The 22,670-nt window shown below is 39.7% G+C and overlaps 1 protein-coding gene across 3 annotated transcripts in view; it reads left to right on the top strand.

The window, feature by feature from the left end:
* Nucleotides 1-22,670, top strand: part of TBC1D9 (TBC1 domain family member 9) — a 54,860-nt gene extending 32,190 nt beyond the window's left edge. Inside the window, exons 8-21 of one of the 3 annotated variants that reach the window (XM_086611365.1) lie at nt 207-377; nt 823-973; nt 2,572-2,786; nt 4,896-5,013; nt 5,813-6,098; nt 7,220-7,349; nt 10,901-10,999; nt 11,120-11,188; nt 12,520-12,760; nt 18,382-18,447; nt 19,695-19,781; nt 20,682-20,756; nt 20,900-20,997; nt 21,945-22,670. In XM_086611365.1, coding sequence (XP_086467491.1) covers nt 207-377; nt 823-973; nt 2,572-2,786; nt 4,896-5,013; nt 5,813-6,098; nt 7,220-7,349; nt 10,901-10,999; nt 11,120-11,188; nt 12,520-12,760; nt 18,382-18,447; nt 19,695-19,781; nt 20,682-20,756; nt 20,900-20,997; nt 21,945-22,670 — 2,532 coding nt within the window. Of the gene's footprint in view, nt 1-206; nt 378-822; nt 974-2,571; nt 2,787-4,895; nt 5,014-5,812; nt 6,099-7,219; nt 7,350-10,900; nt 11,000-11,119; nt 11,189-12,519; nt 12,761-18,381; nt 18,448-19,694; nt 19,782-20,681; nt 20,768-20,899; nt 20,998-21,944 lie in introns of all 3 variants that reach the window. The other 2 variants (XM_086611364.1, XM_086611366.1) reach the window with 2 other exon arrangements.

Here is a 22,670-nt window from a genome sequence, read left to right as displayed (position 1 = left end):
CTATTGAGAAACTGGAAACAATTGCATTATTCTATACTGGTAGAATTTCTGCTGTCATATGCTCAGCCTGTGAATATACCTGGGTAATTTAAATTTTCTCAGTTTGTTAGCTGTGGGCATGTATAGATTTTTGAAGTAAAATGAAGTAAAAAGTCCAGACTCTGGCTCAGCCTCATGTCTGCGTTGCTTGTGACTCCTTTCTACAGGTGTTTACAAGATCAAGTAGTTTAATTTCTGCCAGCCCTCATAAAAGCCTCAGCTCTGAGTCGGAGGGAGAGCGACAGTTCAATCTCAATGACAACGGCATTCCAACAGCAACTCAAGCTTTAATGACGATGTATCGACGGAGGTCCCCTGAGGAGTTCAACCCCAAGCTGGTAAAATACACCTCAGAGTGCTGTACCTGACTCAAAAAGTTGTTAAATTATGTTTTCTTTAAAATCCGTGTTTCTGACCCAGAAGAGTTTCATTCTGCCACAGAGAGTTAAGAGGCAGAATAAAGCTTTGAATGTGCTCTCGTTTTACCAATACAAACAACTTCACTACATAAAAAAGCAAAGTTGCATGTAAATCAAGGAGAGGTTGTATGCCTGCTTTTAAGTACAGCTGCTTCAACAATATTCTTTTAACAGCAAGGTCTGCCGGGATAGAATCTGAGGCATGGGAGGAGGCAGCCCATTAAGAGAATTGGACTGTAGCCAAGTTGTTTCTTGCTCAGTTGGACAGTCAGGACTTTGCAGGCTGTTTAGCGTTTAGCATTTCAGTGGGGCAGAGTGTGAGAGTTTAAGCTGCATCTTTACACCTGCCTTTCTTTGCATTTAGGCTAAAGAGTTTTTGAAGGAACAGGCCTGGAAGATTCACTTTGCCGAATATGGCCAAGGAGTCTGTATGTATCGTACAGAGAAAACCAGAGACCTTGTGCTGAAAGGCATTCCAGAAGGCATGAGAGGGGAGCTTTGGCTTCTATTCTCAGGTAGGTGTTCATTTGAATGTGACTGTGGGATATAAGCAAAAGCATGAGGGAATAAAGGATTTCAAGGATGTTTAAACGTGCAAATAATAAGTATCTAAAAATATTTGGAGCAAGTTAAGACTGTGATTGTTAGCAGGGGCCAGCCTAGTTTAGACATGAGTTCTGTTTAGACCAGTAAGTACCCTTTCTCAAACAGGCTCAAATATTTAGAGAAGAATACAAAAAAGCAGAACATACACTCTTGTTACCAGAAGCCAGCAGTCTAGGGGATTCTAGATGTTTAGCAACCAGCAGCAGGCCTGCTTCCCATTTGTTTTAATCATTTCTGAATCCAATTAAGCTTTTGGCCTTCACAGCAAGTTGTTGCAAGGAATTCTAGAGTTTGGGCGTATTGCATGGAACTTTTATCTTTGTTTTCTTTTTAAATAATAATAAAAGTACTTTATCATTTTATTAGGTGCCCCCAGTGTGTGAAAAATGGTGAGAAAATATTTTTATCCATGTCTGTGCCATCAAGGATTCTCTGGATCTGTCTCCCCTTAAGCTTTTTTTCGAAGTTGAAGAATTTTATTCATTTTATTACTAGTTATATGGAAATCAGTCTATACTTCAGGCTTTCTTCATAACCTTTCACTTACAGTATGCCTTCTCTAGCTCTGCCCCTTAGCAAGATAGTTACTACGTCTACTAGCACCATTAAGGATACAAGCACACCAGGGACTTCATATGATGACCAAATGATGCTTCCTGGTTTGTTTTCTACTTGTTCCCTAATAATGCTTAATCTTGTACATCTTCTCTTTGCTGCTGGGCATTAAACAAACATTATCAGAAAATATACACAGGAACGCACAGATCTGCCCTGTGTCTGATTAATAGCTAGTTTGGACCAATTTTGATGATGTAGGTATAATTAGTATTTTCCACGTACGTTACTTTGTGCTACTGACACTTGATTTCCTTTGCTGCTGAGATTTTCATTTCCGGAGAAGTTTTAAAGCCAGCAGTGAAATCTCATAGCAACTCTGTGAGCATGGGATAATATCCCTAAGACAGGCAAAATGCCCTGTTGAGGATGACAGAGTCATCTTCAGAAGCAGGAATAGAGCTCAAGAGTACCTGTCTCTTGCTTTTGGCTGAGGTATCATACTTTCTGCAGCCAAGCATGAATCTACTCCCTCCTCAGGGCAAATAGCTTTCTCAGAGGCATGTTTTGAGTTATTTAGGATAATCAAACCCACAGCCAACTGCAGAGAGAGCTCGTGATACCATGTGACTGCACAGCTGGTTTGTTCTTTGTGCCTCCTGTTTCGTTCTGGCTGAGAGGCAGACTTTATCTTCTTCCCTTTTTTTCTTTTTTTTTTTTAACCTCATTATAAAACATCTCTAGGGCAGAAGACAAGAAGGAGTGGTACCTCAATCACCTAAGCATTTTTCTTTTAATCACTTTTGCAAAAGTAACGTTTCGTATTTGCTTTTAAACCGCTTGTTGGTGACATTCAAGATGAAAGGGTAGCAGATGATCATCGTGTTGGGATACTGTATCTGCTAACCCTTGCTTTTTTCTTCTGGCTTTAATACTGTTCTCCCACTCTCAGGAGCCATTAATGAAATGGCCACTCATCCTGGCTATTATGAGGACCTAGTGGAGAAATCGATGGGGAAGTATAACCTTGCCACAGAAGAGATAGAGAGGGATCTGCACCGCTCCCTTCCGGAACACCCTGCGTTCCAGAATGAGATGGGTATTGCTGCTCTAAGGAGAGTCTTGACAGCTTATGCTTTTAGAAATCCAAACATAGGATATTGTCAGGTAATGGAAATACCTTGTCACTCCTTTCAATTTCTGGAATTCCAGTTCTTTCCTTATACTCTTATTTCTTCAGTCACGTACACGAGTATTTGGCTGTGTAAAGTACCTTGATACATGTATAATGCTGTGACGTAAAGCCTCAATGCTGCAGAATTACAGTAATGCTGAGGTCAGAGGGATTTGACACAAAGACCTCCTCTAACATACTCTAACAGAAGTATTAGCAGTGCATGCTGAGAGATGTGCATAGATTTCTGGAAGCATGTCTTCTGCCCATAAATCTGGAGACTGGACAGAGAATAACAACAGAGCTGTCCTGAAGTGCATCTACAGAAAATGGCAAATGGACCCTCAAGAAAGGTTCCTTTAAGCAGGAAAAAAACCTCAAACTTTAGTTGCCAGCCTTAAATTTTTACCTACTTATTCAATGTATTAGTTGTAATGGCCATCCAGAACCTCCCGTACTTTTTTGCAATGACGCCATTCAATCATTTAAAACAAAACTTAAAAAAAAAAAATTAAAAAAAAGCACCCTAGAAGATAGCTTATCACTGTGCATCACAACCATGTATCAATAGAATTAATGCTGACCAGTGCATGGTTTTGGAGTTCTTATGCTTATGATTCAGGTCACTTTAGTATCTGATCCCAAATCATTCTTTCTTGCTATGTAGCTTTGACTTATCATCTGGGCTCTCTTTTTGCCTTCCTACCTATTTTTGCAAAAAGAAAACTTTAATTCCTGAGTATTAAGCCTGATTAATATCTGACTGTTAAGATGTCTAGATGCATCATGGGTAAGTGGAAGTGCAAGCAATTCTAACAGATACCATCATAAACTATTTAATTACAAATATAATACTAAGTAATAGCTACAAAAACTTTTTGTGAAGATTGTTTAACAGAGGAACAGTAGAAAGACACTGTGATTCTGGTTCTTAAAGCTGTCACAGTAATTGTTAATGTCTGTGGGATTTGGTCCCTGGCATTCAGAATGCTGATTCATAGATTCATAGATTCATAGATTTCTAGGTTGGAAAAGACCTTAGAGATCATCGAGTCCAACTGTCCCTAATCCCCATTAAACCATATCGCTAAGTAGATCATCCACCCTATTCTTAAACACATCCAGGGATGGGGACTCAACCACCTCCCTGGGCAGCCTCTTCACGGTTACAGTGAGAATTTGGGCACTGTAGTATTTCATACATGGTAGACAAGATAAAAAGGAATAGCATAGACCATGACAGAGTTGTAATGTTGTTCTGAGTTTCAGTTGAAACCTTCATTGCTGTTTCAAACGGATAATGATTGAGCTGGAGTCTTAAAATGTTACAGGATCTGAAATGAGCAGCTAATTCCTTAGGAGGCAAATTGAGAAGCAAATGGTACCAAAATACTTCATTTCTTCAGACTAACACAGGTCTAGTCAAAGGCTGTAAGCAAACAATTCAGAGGTCATTGTAAAATGCTGTGATAGCTGGAACGGAGTGAAAGGGGCCATAAACTCATGTATAGTCAAACATGGAGAGTGAACAACAGCAGGAGACTTTTGTTTCTCTGCACTCTAGTTGTTCACGACTGACACTATTACAGGCGTTTGCCTCGGCTCCCAGGTGCTGTGTCTCGATCGTTTCATCGGAGCAGAAGGCATGGAGAGGGCAATCTGCCTCGGCAGGGAGTGGTGCAGCAGCAGCCGTCAGCACTGCTGTAGGAGGCACTTTGTCTGCATCAGACCCAGATTCCCTAAGAGCACCTGTTGGCAAAACATCAGTAGCAGCGTGACGGGATACTTGCAGACCTGAGTAGGCCCTTGATTGTGAAAAGACATCTTGATTTGTTTTTTTCTTTTAACAAAACAAAAAACCAACCAAACACAAAAGAAGCAACACTTAACAATTTTTTGTGGTTTATTTGAGACTTTAAGCCTTCCATAGAGCACTGGGAAAACACTGCCTTCTGTTTTCACAGGAAAATACTTGAACAGTTTGGGATCTGTATGGGGAGATGTAGCTAAGTTCCTAACCATAGTAGCCACTTACTTGCCGAGTTACTGTGCTAAATATTTAATAAATAGGTCCAGGAAATTTATATTTCTCTTTGTTTTAGGCTATGAATATTGTCACTTCAGTACTCCTCCTTTATGCAAAAGAGGAGGAAGCTTTTTGGCTGCTGGTGGCTCTGTGTGAACGTATGCTGCCTGACTACTACAACACAAGAGTTGTTGGTATGTTATGGGGAAATTTTCTAAAATGACAGTGCAAAAATTATCCAAATTAATTGGTAAAGTGAGCTTAAACAAAGTAAATAAAGAAGAGATGGGAGGCTAAAATGTGAATCTTAGGTAATCAGTTATCTAATAAAAGTAAGGTAGAAACAGGAGCTTTGGCAATTTGCAGTAGAAGTTTTTATGCCTGTTTACCTCTGATTTGAAAGGGCACAAGTATCTGAAAGCTATTGTTGTCAGATAATGGTTTCCTTGTGTATTTGGAAGCGAATGGCTCTTCAGTTCATCATGGGAACTGTCTTTACTGGAGCTCCCAAATGCTTCATGTACTTGACGCCTTAGAAATTATTCTTCCTGACCTGCTTAAGATACTGATCTTATGGCAGAGATATGTATGACACAGGGTTCTCTTGAATCCAAACCCTCACAGACAGTCAGCCTGGCCTCCTCCAATAGATGATGCGGAAAAGTATTCCTCTAATTAGTAATGGTAAGTACTAACCCATCATATGACTTCTGTAGGTGCTATACTGAATTGACCCTTCGTTAGCTCTGATGAAGTGTATAATTAAAACAAAAAACCTTTTTACAGTTCGATTTGTATGTACAGCTTAGTAGGTGAATAGAATCTGTTACTTATCTGAAAGTGAGAAAATGTGTATAAGCGTCATGTAGAATGTTCTTAGGTTTTGTATTTATATATATAGAATATATGTGTATGTATTTTTTTCTCTCCTAGATGGTGATGTGGTCAGTTGCTCCTGAATTAATGGATATCCACCTTATTTATTTTCAACAGGAGCTTTGGTGGATCAGGGTGTCTTTGAAGAGTTGGCTCGTGACTATGTTCCACAGCTTTATGACTGCATGCAGGACTTGGGTGTAATATCCACCATTTCCCTGTCCTGGTTCCTCACTCTTTTCCTCAGTGTAATGCCTTTTGAGAGTGCAGTGGTGGTTGTCGATTGTTTCTTCTGTGAAGGAATAAAGGTGATATTTCAATTAGCACTCGCTGTCCTCGATGCTAATGTAGACAAGCTGCTTAACTGTAAAGATGATGGAGAAGCCATGACAGTCTTGGGAAGGTATTTATTACAGAAAATAAAGTCTCTTCATTTTCTTTTTGCCTACTTCTCTGATTTGTGTTCTATGTAGAAATACTCAATTTGAACCAGTACAATATATGTAAATCTTTTATACGCTTATAGTCCCTTCTCACCCATATAAGATACTCTTTATATTATCTTAAAGTAATGTAAAGTGACCAACAAGATACAAATTTTTCTTTCAAGACATTCAAATAAACTTCCCAAACCTGGTTATAGAAACTTATTTTGGATTATTATTTTAGTTGATTACATCGTTTTTTGTTACTTCATCTTTTGCCTGCTACTGTTAAAAGCTGCTAAGAGAAAACCTTGGTCTCAGAGGAAATTGTTTTGGGAATGGACTAAATGGAACTCAGAAGAATTAGGCAGGCTCTTAATAGAGTTCAGTAAAACAGGAGGCTGGTAGATACTGTATTGAGTTATTTAATACAAACTAATACTGCTGAGTGCAGCCTCCAATTTCCTTGTGTTTAGTACCAGTGTTTACTTTTCAAGATGCTGCTGGAACTTTGGAAATTTTTTTCCTAGTGAGTTTCATTAGTATAGCCTTACTGAAGTCTATTTTTTAGTTTCTTTGGGATTAAAGACAACTGTGGTTATGTTTTTTCTGAAGTAAGACCCAGTGCTCGCTGAGGACTTTAGTGTTCTGCTGCTGCAGGATAGAAGACAGATGATGTACAGCAGCTGCACCAGTGGGAGGCAAAAGCCCTTAAAGCCCCTTGCAGTGAGGCTGGGCAGTAATAGGGCAGGGAGGGTATGTAGGCTGAAGCACCAATGTCATAATTCCCTTGGCTTATTTAAACAGCCAGAAGCAACAAACCTGTTCAGTAAGCCACTCGTTTGTGCCGACCTATATTTGAGCTGTTTCTTGAGAAGGGTAATTAATTACCAGGGTTACCTTAGGTCTCTTTGAGAAAAAGCAGTGTTAGAATTTGGCAAATTACTGATGTCAAAAATCGTGTATTTCGTTAGTAGAGAGTGGCTTGATCATTTTTACATTTAATAATCTATGTGTAACCCTTATTCTGTTAACTCTCAGAAGGATGGCGATACAAATGAATCTTGGGTTTCTCATTTCTAATTTTTGTCTCCACTAGATATTTGGACAGCGTAACTAATAAGGACAGCACTCTTCCACCCATTCCTCATCTTCACTCGCTGCTCAGTGATGATGTGGAGCCTTATCCTGAGGTGGATATCTTCAGACTAATCAGGTCTTCCTATGAGGTAGGATAGGATTTCTTACCAGGAACTTGCCAACCCACACTAGTACTGCTTTACAGGGGGATTCGATACTCTGTAGTTTGACTTCATTTGGAACTTAAAGAACATTAAAGAAATACAGACTCATCTGACAAGTCTGAAACTGGGCAGGGAGATTAGTTAGGCTTTATTTTCCTTTTAACCACAACTTTTAATTGGAGCTGTTTTGTATAGAAGGCTGCAGCATCAAAGGAGAGCAGCCTCCAACCAGAAAGTGATTTCGAAACTAAGGACTGAACTTGTGATTAAAAAAAGATTAATTCTCATCTAAGCTTTTTCATGCTTTTCCAGACTGAAATGTTAATGAAATCTATATGATTTCAGAAGACTTTCTACTATCAGTGGAACTTTGTTTCTTTTACCCCTTTTTTTTTTCTTCCTTCTTTTTTTCTTCCCCCAGAAAGTGCTGATTACGACCATCGGCCACTACCTTCTGTATTATCACAAAAAGATAAAAAAATTTCAAGTGAAAGGAACTGGTAATAACTAATAGCTATAAAGCACAAGACAAAGCCTGCAAAAAAAAACCCTAAAATTTGCAAGCCAGTTTCATTGCCCTTAAATTTTAAAAACAAGCTATCAATTAAAATATCCCTGATGATTACACTGACACATAAATTTTTAATAAAAATTAAAGAATAACTTTAAAGAGTTATTCTCAATTTCCTTTTTTCTTTCCATTGATATGCAGGATCAATTAGTATGTTTAGCTCAAGATGTAGGTTCATACTTAGCAATATGACAGCTGTTTCAGAGGCATCTCCTATGTCCCTAAAACCTCCTTGCTTTAATAATGTGATAACTGTTTAACAAGAAAGTAAGTAGTCCTTAGTTTATTCTGCTCTGAAAGGCAAATTGAATTAAGTTAGGTGTATTTTCCTTCACACAGTGTTGTAATGGGGAGAAGGACGTTTACATGAAATTGTTTCCCTTGTATTTTTCTGATTTCCTCATCGTGAAGACAGCTTGCATTGGCTTAACTGCTTTTAGATGATTAACCTGACTCCGTGCAGAACCCATCTGTCTTTTTGGGCTTATGCACCACAGAACCTTGTAGCTCCTTCTAGGTAAATAACCAGCTGTACAGCAGTATAATTAGGCAAAACAAATAGCATGAGGGAGTGAAGAACTGCAAGGAAAGCAGGGGTTGGTTGCAAAGAGAGCATTAGTTTCAGGGGAGTCGTTGTTAGTTGGTTTGATTATTTAAAAAAACACCCAATAATTAAATAGTAAACTATCAAAATAAAAAACTCCAAGGAATCTATTATTCAATGGCTGTTACATTCCTTAATTAATTGTGTGTAGTCAGGGCTGGGAGCTCATGATGTTAGCTTTGCTGCAACTACTAAGAGCAAAATATTGAGTAAGAGAGCACATCTTTGCTATTTTTAGAATTTAAGCTGTTAAAGGTACTTGTTTGGTAACCATCCTTAACCTTCTAGGCATTTATTGTTTACAAAAAATAGGAAGACCTACAGCTGAAAAAAATGCTTTGTCCTCCCTGATACACACAAACATGTCCCCAAAGTGGGGGGAACCTTGTCCCTTGCAGACTGTCCTAGGTATTTGTTATGGGAGCGTAATGAGTCTGAGAACTTGGTGAAGGAGTAGCACTGGCAAAAGCACAATATTTGTATTGTTTTATGAAGAGTTACTTTCCATCACTCTCCGATCCTGTCCAGCTCTTAGGTAATCATGTCAGATGGATATATGGGAAGTCTCCAGTGAAAGCTGAAGTGATGCAGAGGAATTTTTTGGTAATTAAGTGATTAGCACTCCTCTCTGTGATGATATGGAACTGACTTTCTGCTTTTAAAAGAGAAACATTCTTGGAATAAGAGAATATACAATATTAAAAATACACTTTACCCTGCCAGTAATTTTTTCATTTACTGAAAATACTTTTTAGTAAAAAATCTCTTACCTTTTCATTCAATTTTGCAATTAATTCAGAAGCCATAGGTAGAGCCTGACGTTAGAATAATTACAATAGAAATGACTGAAATAATGCATAATCACCAGAGCTTTAAAAGCTTATGTATAGCTCACTAACTGTCAGTGGTGTGTTGATTCAAATATTCAGAGCTCTTATGTGCTTAAAAATCGTTTAATTTATGTGTTAGTTAATGTGGAAAAAAAAAATGAGCCTTAAAAACTTAAGCTATATCTGTAGTAGTATCTGATCTTGGCCGTTTTAACTAAACAACTGACACTCAAAGGTCTGTACTGTTGAAAGGTTTGGTACAGTTTTGACCTAGAACAAGTGGCAAGCTTCCCATAGTTCCTGGTATGATTTGAAATTTAACGTGAGCAAGGGACCATTCCCATAAGGTAATTGCATGCAACCTTCCTTTTCTGTAGGCTACGTGAGTTTTAGTTATATGGGTGTGAACAGACCACCTCATTTGGCCTCCAGACAGAGAATAAGCCCTGATTACTGGAATAGACGTGGTGTCAGAGCCACAGCATACCTCTCTTTTTCAAGGTTTTGTGACCTGTGTGATGCTTAATATTCATGGATGTTTATCTAGATTCCATTTTTTCAAAAGACTTCTTTATTTGCTAAATATTCCAAGTACATGAAACATCTGTTTTACTTGTGAGGAGCAAGATAAAGGTGCAAGTAGCATCACAGCTTTAGCATTAATTTGATCACTGCCTGTGTAGATGCACTTGCACTGGAAGTATAAATCTATCCTGTCTGAAAGCGTATCTTGGCACCCCCTTTTAGTTTTACGTGTGGCATACTCGATGTCTGGCACTACTGTTCCTGCTGGTCATCTGTGCATTTCTAAGTATGTGTTTACAAGTGTTTTCCTGATGTCAAAAAGACTTCTTACAATTCACAAAAAGAAGTCTTTGGGTTTAGACATTCCTCTACATGCAAAAACATGCAATATTATTCCTAATAGGTTTTCCCCTGGGATGCTTCTGTAGTATATGCAGAATCTCCCTGAGACTGTTATGTGCATTTAAAAAAAAAACTTCCGAAAATAAGAAGAAATTGGGCACTTTTGAGAATCTTCTTCCTAATGGAAGTTGCATTCTTGATGCTTGATTTCAGATCCTCATGAATGTAAGAACTTCTGTACTGTCTCAGCTGTTAGAGATCTAGTTAGTCTAAATATCTTCTCTCTCTGTAGCAATTAAGACATATTCCAGGGCAAGCTGAAATAAAACCCTGCAGAAGGAGTTAGGAAACAATCTATTCATAGAGGTTTGCCAAGGAAGAAATTTCTAACTACTGAGATTAAAGTTTGAAATCTGAGGATTTGTAACTTAATAAAAACCTTTCAAATTAAATGAAAATAAGTTACTGGGGAAAATAAAATCTAATTCTATTTCCTAAAGTCTGCGTAACTTTGTCGTGTGTTAATGCCTTAATAGCAGTTTTTTAAACATACCATTTGTGGTATATCACATAATTAAATTAATTTCTTAAATACATTAAAGGCTAGCTAAGTATTGCAAATATTAACACACAGACTATGCTGTACTACTTTTTCTCTTTTAAGAAATTTGGAAGTATCCGAGCAGATTTAATTGAACAAATGAGATTCAAACAAAGGCTGAAAGTTATCCAAACCCTTGAAGATACTACAAAGCGCAATGTGGTAAGTGCTGAAATAATATTCTTTGCAAAGATTAAGGTCAGTCAGTTTCTGAAATTTAAATTAGCTTTTTAGTGAGACATGGATTTCAAATCCGTAACTGTTACTGTTGTGTTTCAAAAGGTACGAACTATTGTGACAGAGACTTCCTTTACTATTGATGAACTGGAGGAACTGTATGCACTTTTCAAGGTAAAGCTAAGTGAAGAAGAGATCATGTGCCTGCAGGCAATGCAAATGTGTTTGGTTTTTTTTATGGTACTGTTTCTTTTCTAAAGAACAGGTTGAGTCTGAGAGTTACTATCAGAATCTTAATAAAAATTTTAGTTAGCTGCTGTATTATTGAATACACAAAAAAAAACCCAGCTAGTTTTCAAAAGCTCAGGAAATAAGTAATGCAGCAAATGATTTGTTAATGGAAAAAAATGAATATACTGATGAAAACTATTATAATGAAAAAACAAATATATAGAGGCTTTTGATCAGTCTTCAGAAACTGAAGTATGTGCGTCTCTACTTGACCCAAGTTTTAGAACGTAGCACAGAAATACCTTTATTCTGTTATCTCAGACAGTTAATACTTCCATAACACAACAGGTCATTTTTGCTGTTGTTAATGCCTTAATGTATACTGTATTACCTGGAAATTTAGTGTCACAAAGTGATGTGTCTTTGAAAGTTGAGTGTACAGCAATACCATTAGATCCACAAGTTTAAAGATGAGCAGTTACAGTGCTTTAGCTTCACCTTCATATACAGTGCCTTAAAACAAGATAGTTTCTTCTTCTGTTTGTTATAAGAGAGATATGTTGGTATATTATGAAGAATTTCTTTCAGTTTCCTATCTGTAATGACAGTTCTTACAACTGTCCGAAGTCTTCAGTGCCTTCTTTCAGTCTTCCATGGAATCAGTGAGATGGAGTCAGACATTCCACTCCAGTTGATCACTGTGCAGTGCTATGATCTCTTTCTCTAAGCTTCTGAGTTGTTTTGAATTAGATTCCACCAAAATCAGCTCCAGAACTTTCACTGACTTCGGTAAGACTGAAAGAGTAGGACTTCAAACAGTATTTTTGAGACTATATAGTTAAACAAAAAATACTTCAAATAAACAGCTGTTTTCATATGTTCTGAAATTAAAAGGTTTCAGGGAAGTCTCCGTTCTGACTTGAGTGTGTGGTGAGCTTGAAGGGGGTGACTAAGCAGAACAAGCCTGTGTATATGTGCAAGTCACAGCTGCTTACTGCTCTGTTCAAAACAGGAATTTCATGTTTCATCTGGCTAGGAGACAGAAGAAGTTCTGCTTTATCTTCTTTTTTTTTCGTGGAGGGATGTCTTCCTGTTCTGCTTAGAGGAGAGACCTCTTGCAGAAGTGCAAGGGCTAAATAGATGGAAATATATCTGCTAGTCCTGTGTAGTTGTAAGAATGTGTGTATGAATTGTTTGGATTTTTTTTAATCATTGATAGCGATGAGTTTTTTACAGAGGTGATGACAATCTCACAGCATTTGCCTTCTTTTCAGGCAGAACATCTGACTAGCTGCTACTGGGGAGGAAACAGCAATGCTATTGACCGGCATGATCCCAGCCTGCCTTATCTGGAGCAGTACCGTATTGACTTCGAGCAGTTCAAGGGGATGTTTGCTCTCCTCTTTCCTTGGGCATGTGGAACTCATTCAGATGTGTTAGCTGCACGCCTATTCAGGCTTCTGGATGAAAACGGAGACTTGCTCATCAACTTCCGTGAATTCGTCTCTGGGCTAAGTAAGGAGAATTCACAGCACTCTCAAAATAATCTCACCAAAACAGCTTGTGTCTAAAGGGGATCCAGTCCTTCAGAAACACAGATGTTATATTAGCTGTCAGACAATGAGTTTGACATATACCAGTTTGCATGTCACCTTTGTTTTAAGAGCTGTTTACGCTACCATTCAGTTCATTTTATCATGCTTGTGACAGTGGTTCCCACTGGGGCTTAGGCTGTTCTCAGTAGGTGCATCTACATTAGCCAGTGGTGTATCACACTGGGAGAAGGACCACGCATGAGCTACTGGGTCTGAGGATTTCCCTGACCATTAACTCTCAACATGAAAATGACCTGCGATTTTTGTGCTTAACAATGTGATTACTTCCAATCAAAGTATTTCCTTTGAGAATTTATACCTTTTGCCGGGAGAGGGGAAAGAGGCAGCATTTGCTTCATTGGTTGTTCAGGAAGAATACTTTTGAGAAATTTATGTGCACGTATAAGTGGCAGGGGAAGGACAAAGTGAGGATGCTAGTTTTGTTTGCCCCTGAATAAAAGTGCTTCTTTTCAGAAGTCTGCTGATACCCCACATAGATGTGTCCCTGCATGAGGGGAAGGTATCATACCTCACAGAATACGCAGTGAGAGGTACTACCCATATTACTTATGAAATCGATAACCAAGACTGCAGACTAAGGGAGAGAGAGAGCAGGATGGAAGTTATCTGAAAAGGAGAAAGTGGAGGTGCAGGTCAGGGAGGCTGAATGTTATTAATGGAGATTACATCCCATGCAAGCCTTGTAGAAGCAAGATTTCAACACATGAAAGTCTATACTGGAACAAAGGGAATGTGTAAGCCCCAGGATTAATGTGAAGAAGCAAAGATGAGGCAGGAGCTGACCATCCCTATTTTGAATATAGCAGGAATTATTCCCTGTAAGTGACCAATGTCTCGCCATCTGTCAGGTTATTTCCCAGCTACCTGGCATTTCCTCCAGCTTTACGTTTTGATCCTTCTTGAGAGAGAAAAGGTTTCCTAGTCTGGCTTTCATCAACTCTTTGTAGTGGTATTTTTAAGCAGTAGGGCTCCAAATGCAGCCTTGCATTGAAACCTCCGTACAGCAATTGTAACAGCTGTTCTCTCACAAGTGCCAAATAGGGTAAAACTGATGGCACACCTCTCCTTCACTCCACCCAAAAAACCAGTACTTTCTATGATGCAGGTATGCATTTTATTTGAGAATTGACTGTTTGCCAGTTAATGGCCTGTTGAGACATGACCCATGGATTAACTACTGTTGCTGCTGTTAATAGCAATCAACCAGCATTTTTTAGAACCAATACTGAATAATAAGAATGAGGAACAGTGTTGAGCACTGTGAACAGAAATGAATGTAAAATGAACAAACGTGGCATGGCACTAAGTCAACATGATTGAACTAAATCTTCAACGTGCTAAACAATCGAAACTACTTATTCTGCAAAAACATGTTTTTTTTAGAAACTAAACCCAATGTGGCATAGCTTGAAAACTAACTTTTTTTAATATAGTCAACGTTCCCAAGCACTTTTTTGTTTCTTGTTTAAGCAGCACATGAATGGTAGCAAGGACAACACAGTTAATAAAAACAACATGAGATTTGATTGAGGGAGGTGATTCTGCCCCTCTACTCTGCTCTTGTGAGACCCCATCTGCAGTACTGTGTTCAGCTCTGGGGTCCCCAACAGAAGGACACGGACCTGTTGGAGCGCGTCGAGAGGAGGGTCACAAAGATGATTGGAGGGCTGGAAAACCTCTCCTATGAAGAAAGGCTGAGAGAGTTGGGGTTGTTCAGCCTGGAGAAGAGAAGGCTCTGGGGAGACCTTCTAGCAGCCTTGCAGTACCTAAAGGGGCCTACAAGAAAGCTGGAGAGGGGACTTTTTACGAGGGCATGTAGTGATAGGACATGGGGCAATGGCTTTAAACTGAAAGACGGGAGATTTAGATTAGATCTAAGGGTGAAATTCTTCCCTCTGAGCGTGATGAAACACTGGACCAGGTTGCCCAGAGAAGTTGTGGCTGCCCCATCCCAGGAGATGTTCAAGGCCAGGTTGGATGAGGCTTTGAGCAGCTCGGTGTAGTGGAAGGTGTCCCTGCCCATGGCAGGGGGCTTGGAACTAGGTGATCTTCGAGGTCCCTTCCAACCCAAACCATTCTAAGATTTGTTTGAGCATATTTCACCATGCCCTAGGACTTTTAAAAATTTCACAATCATCAGCTGCTTCAGTCTGCCTTTGGTTCAGCCCAATATGCCTTGACTAGGAAAGTCTCCTAAATGAGAAATACCTTCTTTCGGAGCAAGATGCATCTGTTCAACAGGGGACTGTGTCACCTTTTCCTTGTGGCTGTCCCAAAGAGCATGGTTAGAGAATGGGCTTTCTAGAGCTGACCTGTGGGCACCATCTTCTCTCTTACTGTATCCAGACAGTAGTATTGGACTCTGGCCCTGGTTAGTCAAGTTTGTCTTTCCTAAAGGAAATGTTCTGTTCAAATACTTCCTAGACATGGCCCACCTCAGAGGGTGCTTGTTGACAGCTGAAGCAACCATGGCACCTGAGCCATTTCCCTTTCACAACTCTCTCTTTCATGGCCTTATTTCGCATAGCCATAAGGGTTTGCTCCCTCAAAGCCTCTCTTTGATGCCACTGACTCCTTCTAGGAGGTCCAAAGGGGTGCTGTGTGTCCCTACGTGGGCTTGAGGCCCTTTCTTCTGTGTCAGCATGAAATCCTTGGGATACGAGAGTGCTGTAATTGCAACTGAGAATCTCCATTTCCTTTTCATAGCCCCTGCAGCAAATAGCTAAACAGCTTCCTACTTCAGGTGCCTCTGGGGCCTCAACTGAGCAAAGATGGAACCACCTTGCATATTTTCCTGTACATTGACTCTGTGTTGTGTTACTGCAAGTTCAAATAAAGGAGCGGTCTTGATTAGTTTGCTCTAGGAGCATGCTGCTCAGAAAGGGTTGTCAGTCTTGATTATGAGCCATCTGGGGTATTAAGTCATGAAGAAGCTCACCTGCACTCCCATACCACACTGGATGACTCGGGATGCCCATAAGCTAGAGAGATTTCCACATAGACTCAAAGTGGACGCCTGCATCCCATCGTGTTTTTGCAATACTCCCTTCTCAGACCATGCAGATCTTCCACCTGTCCAGTCACTGCTGGTGACTTCTGCACTCACCACAGCCTCATGCAAAAGTTGGCACATGAAATCTATGTCTCCCGAGGAGTACTTGAGTGTAGGTTGTTGTAAGGTTTTTTTCGGAAAACAGCTTTTCTCCAAGCACAGGTTGCAAGAGGATGTTCAGAAAGTAGAGTGTTAACCTCACCATTCCTCCCATCCTTTCGGGAAGCTGAACGCTGTACAAACACTCCACACCCCTCCACCTGTGACCAAGAGAGAAGCAACTGAAGCCAACACTTTTCTGTTGCTACTAAGTTTTATATTAACAGAATAAAGTTCTAACCTGTTTAATTACTTTTCCATTGGCCTCAAAGAAGACGGGGAAAAGCTGTGTAGATATGACATTATGCCCAGAAAAGACTTGACACCTGCATAGTGTTGACAGAAGGAGAACAATCAGAATGTTGTTCCTGGTCATGCCATGAAAGAGGCGGGTGTGGTGGTCAAGCCCTGCAAGGGGTAAGAGCAGGGGTGTGTGAGGACATTGGTTGTAGTGTGAAGATGACAGCTTTCACTGTTTAAAGGGTGTAGTCATGCTCTCTCCCAAGCACAGTTTCTTCTCTCACCACAATGTAAATTTAAAACTTCTGGATAGAAACCGGCGATGCATCATCTGAGACTTGTACTGCAAAAAGACAAAACTTCTGGAAAGTTGTTGAAGGTCTTAAGACCTGTGACTGCAGAGTGCCAGGAAAGAAGTATTTCTGGTTGAGACTGAGAACGGTCTTGCCACCTGCCCAGTGCTGTTCACAGGCCCTCAGCAGGGTCATCTGCTCTGCTGTTCAGGGATACAGAAGCCATGCAGGAGGCCACCAAATTCTCTGGGCTCTCCTGTGAAATGATTATATTATATTGTAGCATGCTGGTCAAAATGAGCCAAGGTATCCACCCATGCAAAGGTCTCCCCTAACTCTGTATAATAGGGGCATGTCTACCAGAGGTCCATTCCTCTTCAGTTGTCTTTATGAATGTAGTCTTATATTTTTTATTGTTTAATACAGCGTCGGTCCTCTGATCTTGGGTAGCCCTTTGCAGCTAATTGCCAGGCAGTTCCTGCAGATTGCCAGTAGACTGTTCGTCCCTTTGTAAAATTTTCTGACTTCTCCCAGGAGAGACCCAGAGGGTTGTCTCTGAGAGTCCAGGTAACATCTTTGGTAGACTTGTCCCACGTTGTGTTGTCTTCATTCGCGTACGTTTTGAGGAGAAAAAGGGCACACACAGATTCATCTCAGGCGAAAAGCAGTAGCTGTTGAGCTTTTCCAGTTCTCTTCAGATCTGTGGATAGGGAGAGGAACAAGCCGGTACGTGCCACCAGATATCCCATGTCCTGAATCCTGTTTTGGTGAATACTTCTCTAGCTGTTGCTGGAGAACACAGAACTGCAGCGTGTTCTTTGCTTTGGTTATTTCATGTTGCCTTTAGCAGTGGGGCAATTCAGGTAGTACTTAGGTGCATAACCTAAGACATAGTTTCACCAGAAAGGAAACCATTATCTGCACGATGTGGTACACCAGATAGGAACATAAGGAGGTTTTGTGCTTAAAAAGGACCAAGCCGAAAGCAAAATGCCTAATGTAGATATACTCAGTTCTTTGGCCTAACATCTGTATTTGTTGTAGGCGTAAGCTTTACAGTAGACTGTGATCGTTTAGTATTTGCTAAACCAAGCTTTGTAGTTTGCATAGCAGAGGTAAGTTGACACAGTAGCCTGCAAGATAAAATAAATCTATGTGTAATCTAATTAATGAAGGTTAATTCATTTGTTTATTAATTACATGTCATAACAGGTAAGATTTGTGAAGAAGTCTGATTATTGATTGGATTAGTACTTTAAAATTAAATAATATCCATTTAATTAATTGGAAGGAGGGGCTACAGTAGACTCCTTGGATTTTCTACAGCTAATTGTAGCATAGACCAGAAAGGAACAGGGGTTGAGGTGAATAAATTACTAGAAAGTATTGCCTGAACATCAATTTAGCCTGTAGCTAAGCTGTGATAAATGCTGTTTACTTGAATTTCTCTCTCTTTTTTTGGTCAATGCCTTATTGTTCTAAATCATGTGATGTTATTAGTGGATTCTCAGAAAATTTGAAGTCCCCACAAAAAGGTCTTCTTCACTTTCAGCTAGAGGCCTTTCTGAGTGGTAATGTGATGATCATAGATTATTTTTGAGCATAAAATAGACATTTAATGAAGGACCCAAGTTGAAGTACAAAGTTCAGGGTAAGGTGGTTTGTGTTCTCTTGCTGTTACTACTGCAGACCATATGATCTTAGAAGTCAAGTGACTGCATTATGATCTCAGGCTGTAAAGGGAGTACAGTGCTTCTAAAACAAAATATTGTAGCAATAATAAATAGAACAGCATTGAATGCTGAGTATTAACATACTGTATATAATGCTGTTTAGGTGCGGCATGCCATGGAGATCTTACAGAGAAGCTGAAGTTACTGTACAGAATGCATGTTTTGCCTGGTAAGTAAATGATATTAAAATAGCTGTTGTCTTGTTGAGAACGGAAATTTGGAGCAGAGTTGTTTATGACTAGCTTTCCCAATTAAAAATTAATTTGTGGGAATTATTGTAGCTGTTTATGCAGCAGTAAAATAAGAGAGCTTCTGCCATAACCGGACATGGATTTGGAAAGTCTAAAAGCACCTATGGAGCCTTCTATTGCTCTGGCCACAAACAGGCCATTTATATGTGTCTCTTGCCTGTTTAGCTGCGGTTGGTGACTTCCCCCATGTATAACAAATACAGTATTCTTCAGCTTTTATTACTGTAACGCCCTGTATTTAATAGTGAAGCTATCTTAAAATGTTCCTGTATGCCCTGGCTTCTCATTTCTGTCCCCAGGCTTTCTTCATGGTTTCACCTCTGGGCTGATACAACTGTTTGCAGAGAGAAGCTCCAGATCATTTCTTGGATGTGTTTTCCAGGGAGCTGTACAAACTGTTGGGCTCAGCTGAGTGAGACAGGCAGTTTAGGGTGGAGAGGGGAGGGAAACAGCTCAAAACAGTTTTGCCTCTGAAGAAAATGATGTTCTGGAACTATATCCTCTCTGGCTTGTCACACGTTTGGCATAAAGAACCGATCGCTGTCCTTACTGAATCTGTGATATGTTGCCACTGTCCAGGCAGTTTAATTCTCGTGCACATTTATATCCTCTGGTAAAGATATCTAAAAACTTTGAGAGGACATTCACCTTCATGTGCCTTGAACATGTGTCTCTAATTGCTCCCAGCTGGCTTTGCTGGAGGTAGGCTTGAGTGATTAACTAGTTTAACTGGAAAAAATAAAATTTTCTTGAACTCTAACAGAAGAGATCCATTTTTAAGAATGCAGCTTCTGGTGTTCGGGGACTGGTAAGCTCACACCAAATGACAACAGACTCTTTCCAGCTAGGAAGTGGTTCGTACCCTGCTTAAGACACGCTGAGCTGCATAGAAGAAAGTAATGGAAGTAGACATGGGAAGATGAGCAAGCCAGCCTCTGAAGGCAAACAGCTCCTTGTTAGTCAGACAGGATTGAGTATCGGGGATGAGACAGTACAGGTCCAGTTGTTCAGCTCCTGTGAGCTGAAAAGAGGTGTTTCTTAACTCATCACATCATCATGCTTTTACTTCTAGAAACTGACATTCTAAATGTATCAATGGAAATATGGTCTAGTTTTTAATTAAAGGGTGGAATTTTTAATGAAAGAATTTTATTTTATTGCTTAGATCCATCCCCTGAGCAAGAAGAGCCAGACTCTGCTTTTGAAGCTACTCAGTACTTTTTTGAAGACATCACACCAGAATGTACACACGGTAGGCATCTTTTGTCTTGGGCATGGAAAGATGAGGTAACGTGTTTCAAACAACATGTCTTTTTACAAAGCTACTTTTTTTATTGGATTAAACTTTGTAAGTGAAGTATTTGCTGTAAAAAGAAATATGTAGTCTTTGTGTATGTTTTGATATCCTTAGAGGTGCAGGGGTGTGTACACTAAGAACTCCCCTGGATCAGGCATTGCAGAAGTACTCTCAGAATAACGTGTGTTTGCAATACAGGTAATTTTGTGATAAGTGCAGCATATGCGCCTTGATGGAGAATGAGAATAAATACATTGGCTTTCAAAAGGATCAGAACTTAAAATATTCTAAAAAACTGAATCCAAAAGATATATCAAAATGTAGTTCAGCAATTTGAAATATTTTTGTGCCCTAACGAGAGCCTAGGTCTCATTGCTGTTGCCTTAAACAGCACTCTCTCTTTTGAGATACTTGATGCTAAGTTTCTCTCTGATTCAAGAAAAATATTGCCCATCCTTCAGGTTACAGGGGGAAGGAGGGTTGTTTGAAAATTCAGATAAGAATTAATGGACTAGAGATGGCAATTTTAAGTCCCCTTAGACAAAAGAAGATGCACTAATATCATCACCAAATATATATCATGCTAGAAGCTGCTTCTGTTGTGGTAACACAGGCCAATCGTACTACACAAACAAAACCTAAGATGGTCCCTGTCTCAGTAATTATGTTATTAATTATATGGAATTTGTCAGCAGATTTACGAATAAGCAAAAATCATCATTTAGTCCTATCTTTTTTACTCTGCATTTTCTGCAGTGTAAACTTTTTCTGTATTTTTCACTGTACATATGAAAAGTATGTATGTATCTAAAAACCACACTGATCTCTCTCTCCCCCTGCCCCTCCACTTCCTAGTTGTTGGCCTAGACAGCAGGAACAAACAAGGAGTAGATGATGGGTTTGTTACAGTGAGTCTGAAAACAGACAAAGGTATGCATGGTGTCTCCATTTCAATTACATCCTTCATTTCTTATAAAGATGCTCCTTTTGAAAATGGAAAAAAAAAAGAAATTATTAATTTAAGGTTTCTTCATGGACTTTTCTTGCATCTCTGGGTAATTTGTTGACAGTAGGCAAGAAGAGCTCACAAGAGAATCGTAATTATCTGAGAATGTGGAGCCAAGAGAAATCCAAAGCAAAAAACACAAAGGACTTGCCCAAACTGAATCAGGTACTTATTTTTCATTAACTTTAAATTTTTTTCACATGCCTATAAATATTCAATACATTAACACTGAAAAATGGTTTTATTTTGAGGCAGATTCTTTTTTACCAGAGCAGCAGTCAGCTGATTACAGAAATTAGTTAACTGTTTTCAGAATGTTGTAACTGACATTCAGCTCCCAAAACATTCTAAAAGTAAGATAAACACATACAGGAATGATAACATATTATTTTGATCTCTAGACAGAGTGTGATATGACACTGAATATCACCAGCTAGCTCATAATGTTCCATATGCATTATCTGAAAGACACATTTGATGTTTTGTAGTATATTCTGTCAGTCTCGTTCCCTTTAGATCCATAGCTGCTAAGGAGGAGGAGACCCATTGGACAGCTGTTTCCTCCAGAGCATATAGGGAAGGTTTGTTCCCTGTAGAACAATGCTTCTTACTTAAGGTAGCCCTAAGCAAATCTCCTTCCTATTTAATTCATGAGTTTTGAATTCCAAAAGGCTCTCATCCAACTAAGTTACCACTGTCAATTGCAAGAGTGCTGCAGGTCTCTTACTTCATTTTTCATTACTTGTCACTAGTTTTGTCAGACCCCTAGTTATACTCAGCATCATTCCTAGAGAAAATCCACCAAAATGAATGCTAAGTGTCTCACCGCTCACCCTCTGTTGCCCTCCTGTGGCTGCAGAGAAATAAATTTGTCATATGTTGGAAGAAACATCCCACAATTTATTTTAAACAGCTTTGAGAGAGGCAACGCATCTGGCTGCCCAGTCACAGAGATCCTTTCTAGACTGCACTTAGATTGTTTCCAATTTCACTTTAATCACATAAACTGTTGTGTCATACCTCCATTCCAGACTTTTAAAACTGATTTAGTAGATCTCAAGTCTGATTTTGTTTCCTGCTCTCTCGTTAATGTTTCCTCCCTCTGTGTTTAGGGACAGTTCATTGAACTGTGCAAGACAATGTACAACATGTTCAGTGAAGACCCCAATGAACAAGATCTGTACCACGCTACCGCTGCTGTGACGAGCTTGCTTTTGGAGATAGGGGAGGTCGGTAAGCTCTTCAGTGTGCAGCCCACAAAAGAGGCAGACAGCAGCAGTAACAATTGCAGCAAAACTATTCAGAGTGAGCTGTTTCAGAAGAAGGAGCACCAGCAGTACCCCCTCGAACAGCACAAGCCGTTCCAAAGCAGCCTTGTCACCAACGACGAGGAGGCCGTTTGCACCGACAGCACCCTGGGCATGCAGATGGAAGACATCAAGCTCGAAGACTCTTCTCCAAGGGACAACGGGGCCTGTTCTGCCATGCTCATTTCCGATGACGATACAAAAGATGATAGTTCCATGTCCTCCTACTCAGTACTGAGTGCAGGTTCACATGAAGAAGAAAAGCTGCACTGCGAGGACATCGGTGAAGACACCGTTTTGGTACGGAGCAACCACACCACTTCTCTTCATAGAAGCACTAGCATTGACAGAGATTGGGCCATCACCTTTGAACAATTTTTAGCCTCCCTTTTGACTGAGCCGGCACTGGTTAGGTACTTTGACAAGCCTGTGTCCATGATGGCTAGGATTACTAATGCTAAAAACATAAGGATGATGGGTAAACCAATAACCTCAGCCAGTGACTATGAAATCTCTACTATGTCGGGATAA

The sequence above is a fragment of the Tauraco erythrolophus genome, chromosome 5 (assembly GCF_009769465.1).
Source record: "Tauraco erythrolophus isolate bTauEry1 chromosome 5, bTauEry1.pri, whole genome shotgun sequence".
NCBI classification, from domain to species: Eukaryota; Metazoa; Chordata; class Aves; order Musophagiformes; family Musophagidae; genus Tauraco; species Tauraco erythrolophus.
The sequence above is the reverse complement of the archived record's forward strand: the minus strand, read 5'-3'. Positions and strand labels throughout refer to the sequence as shown.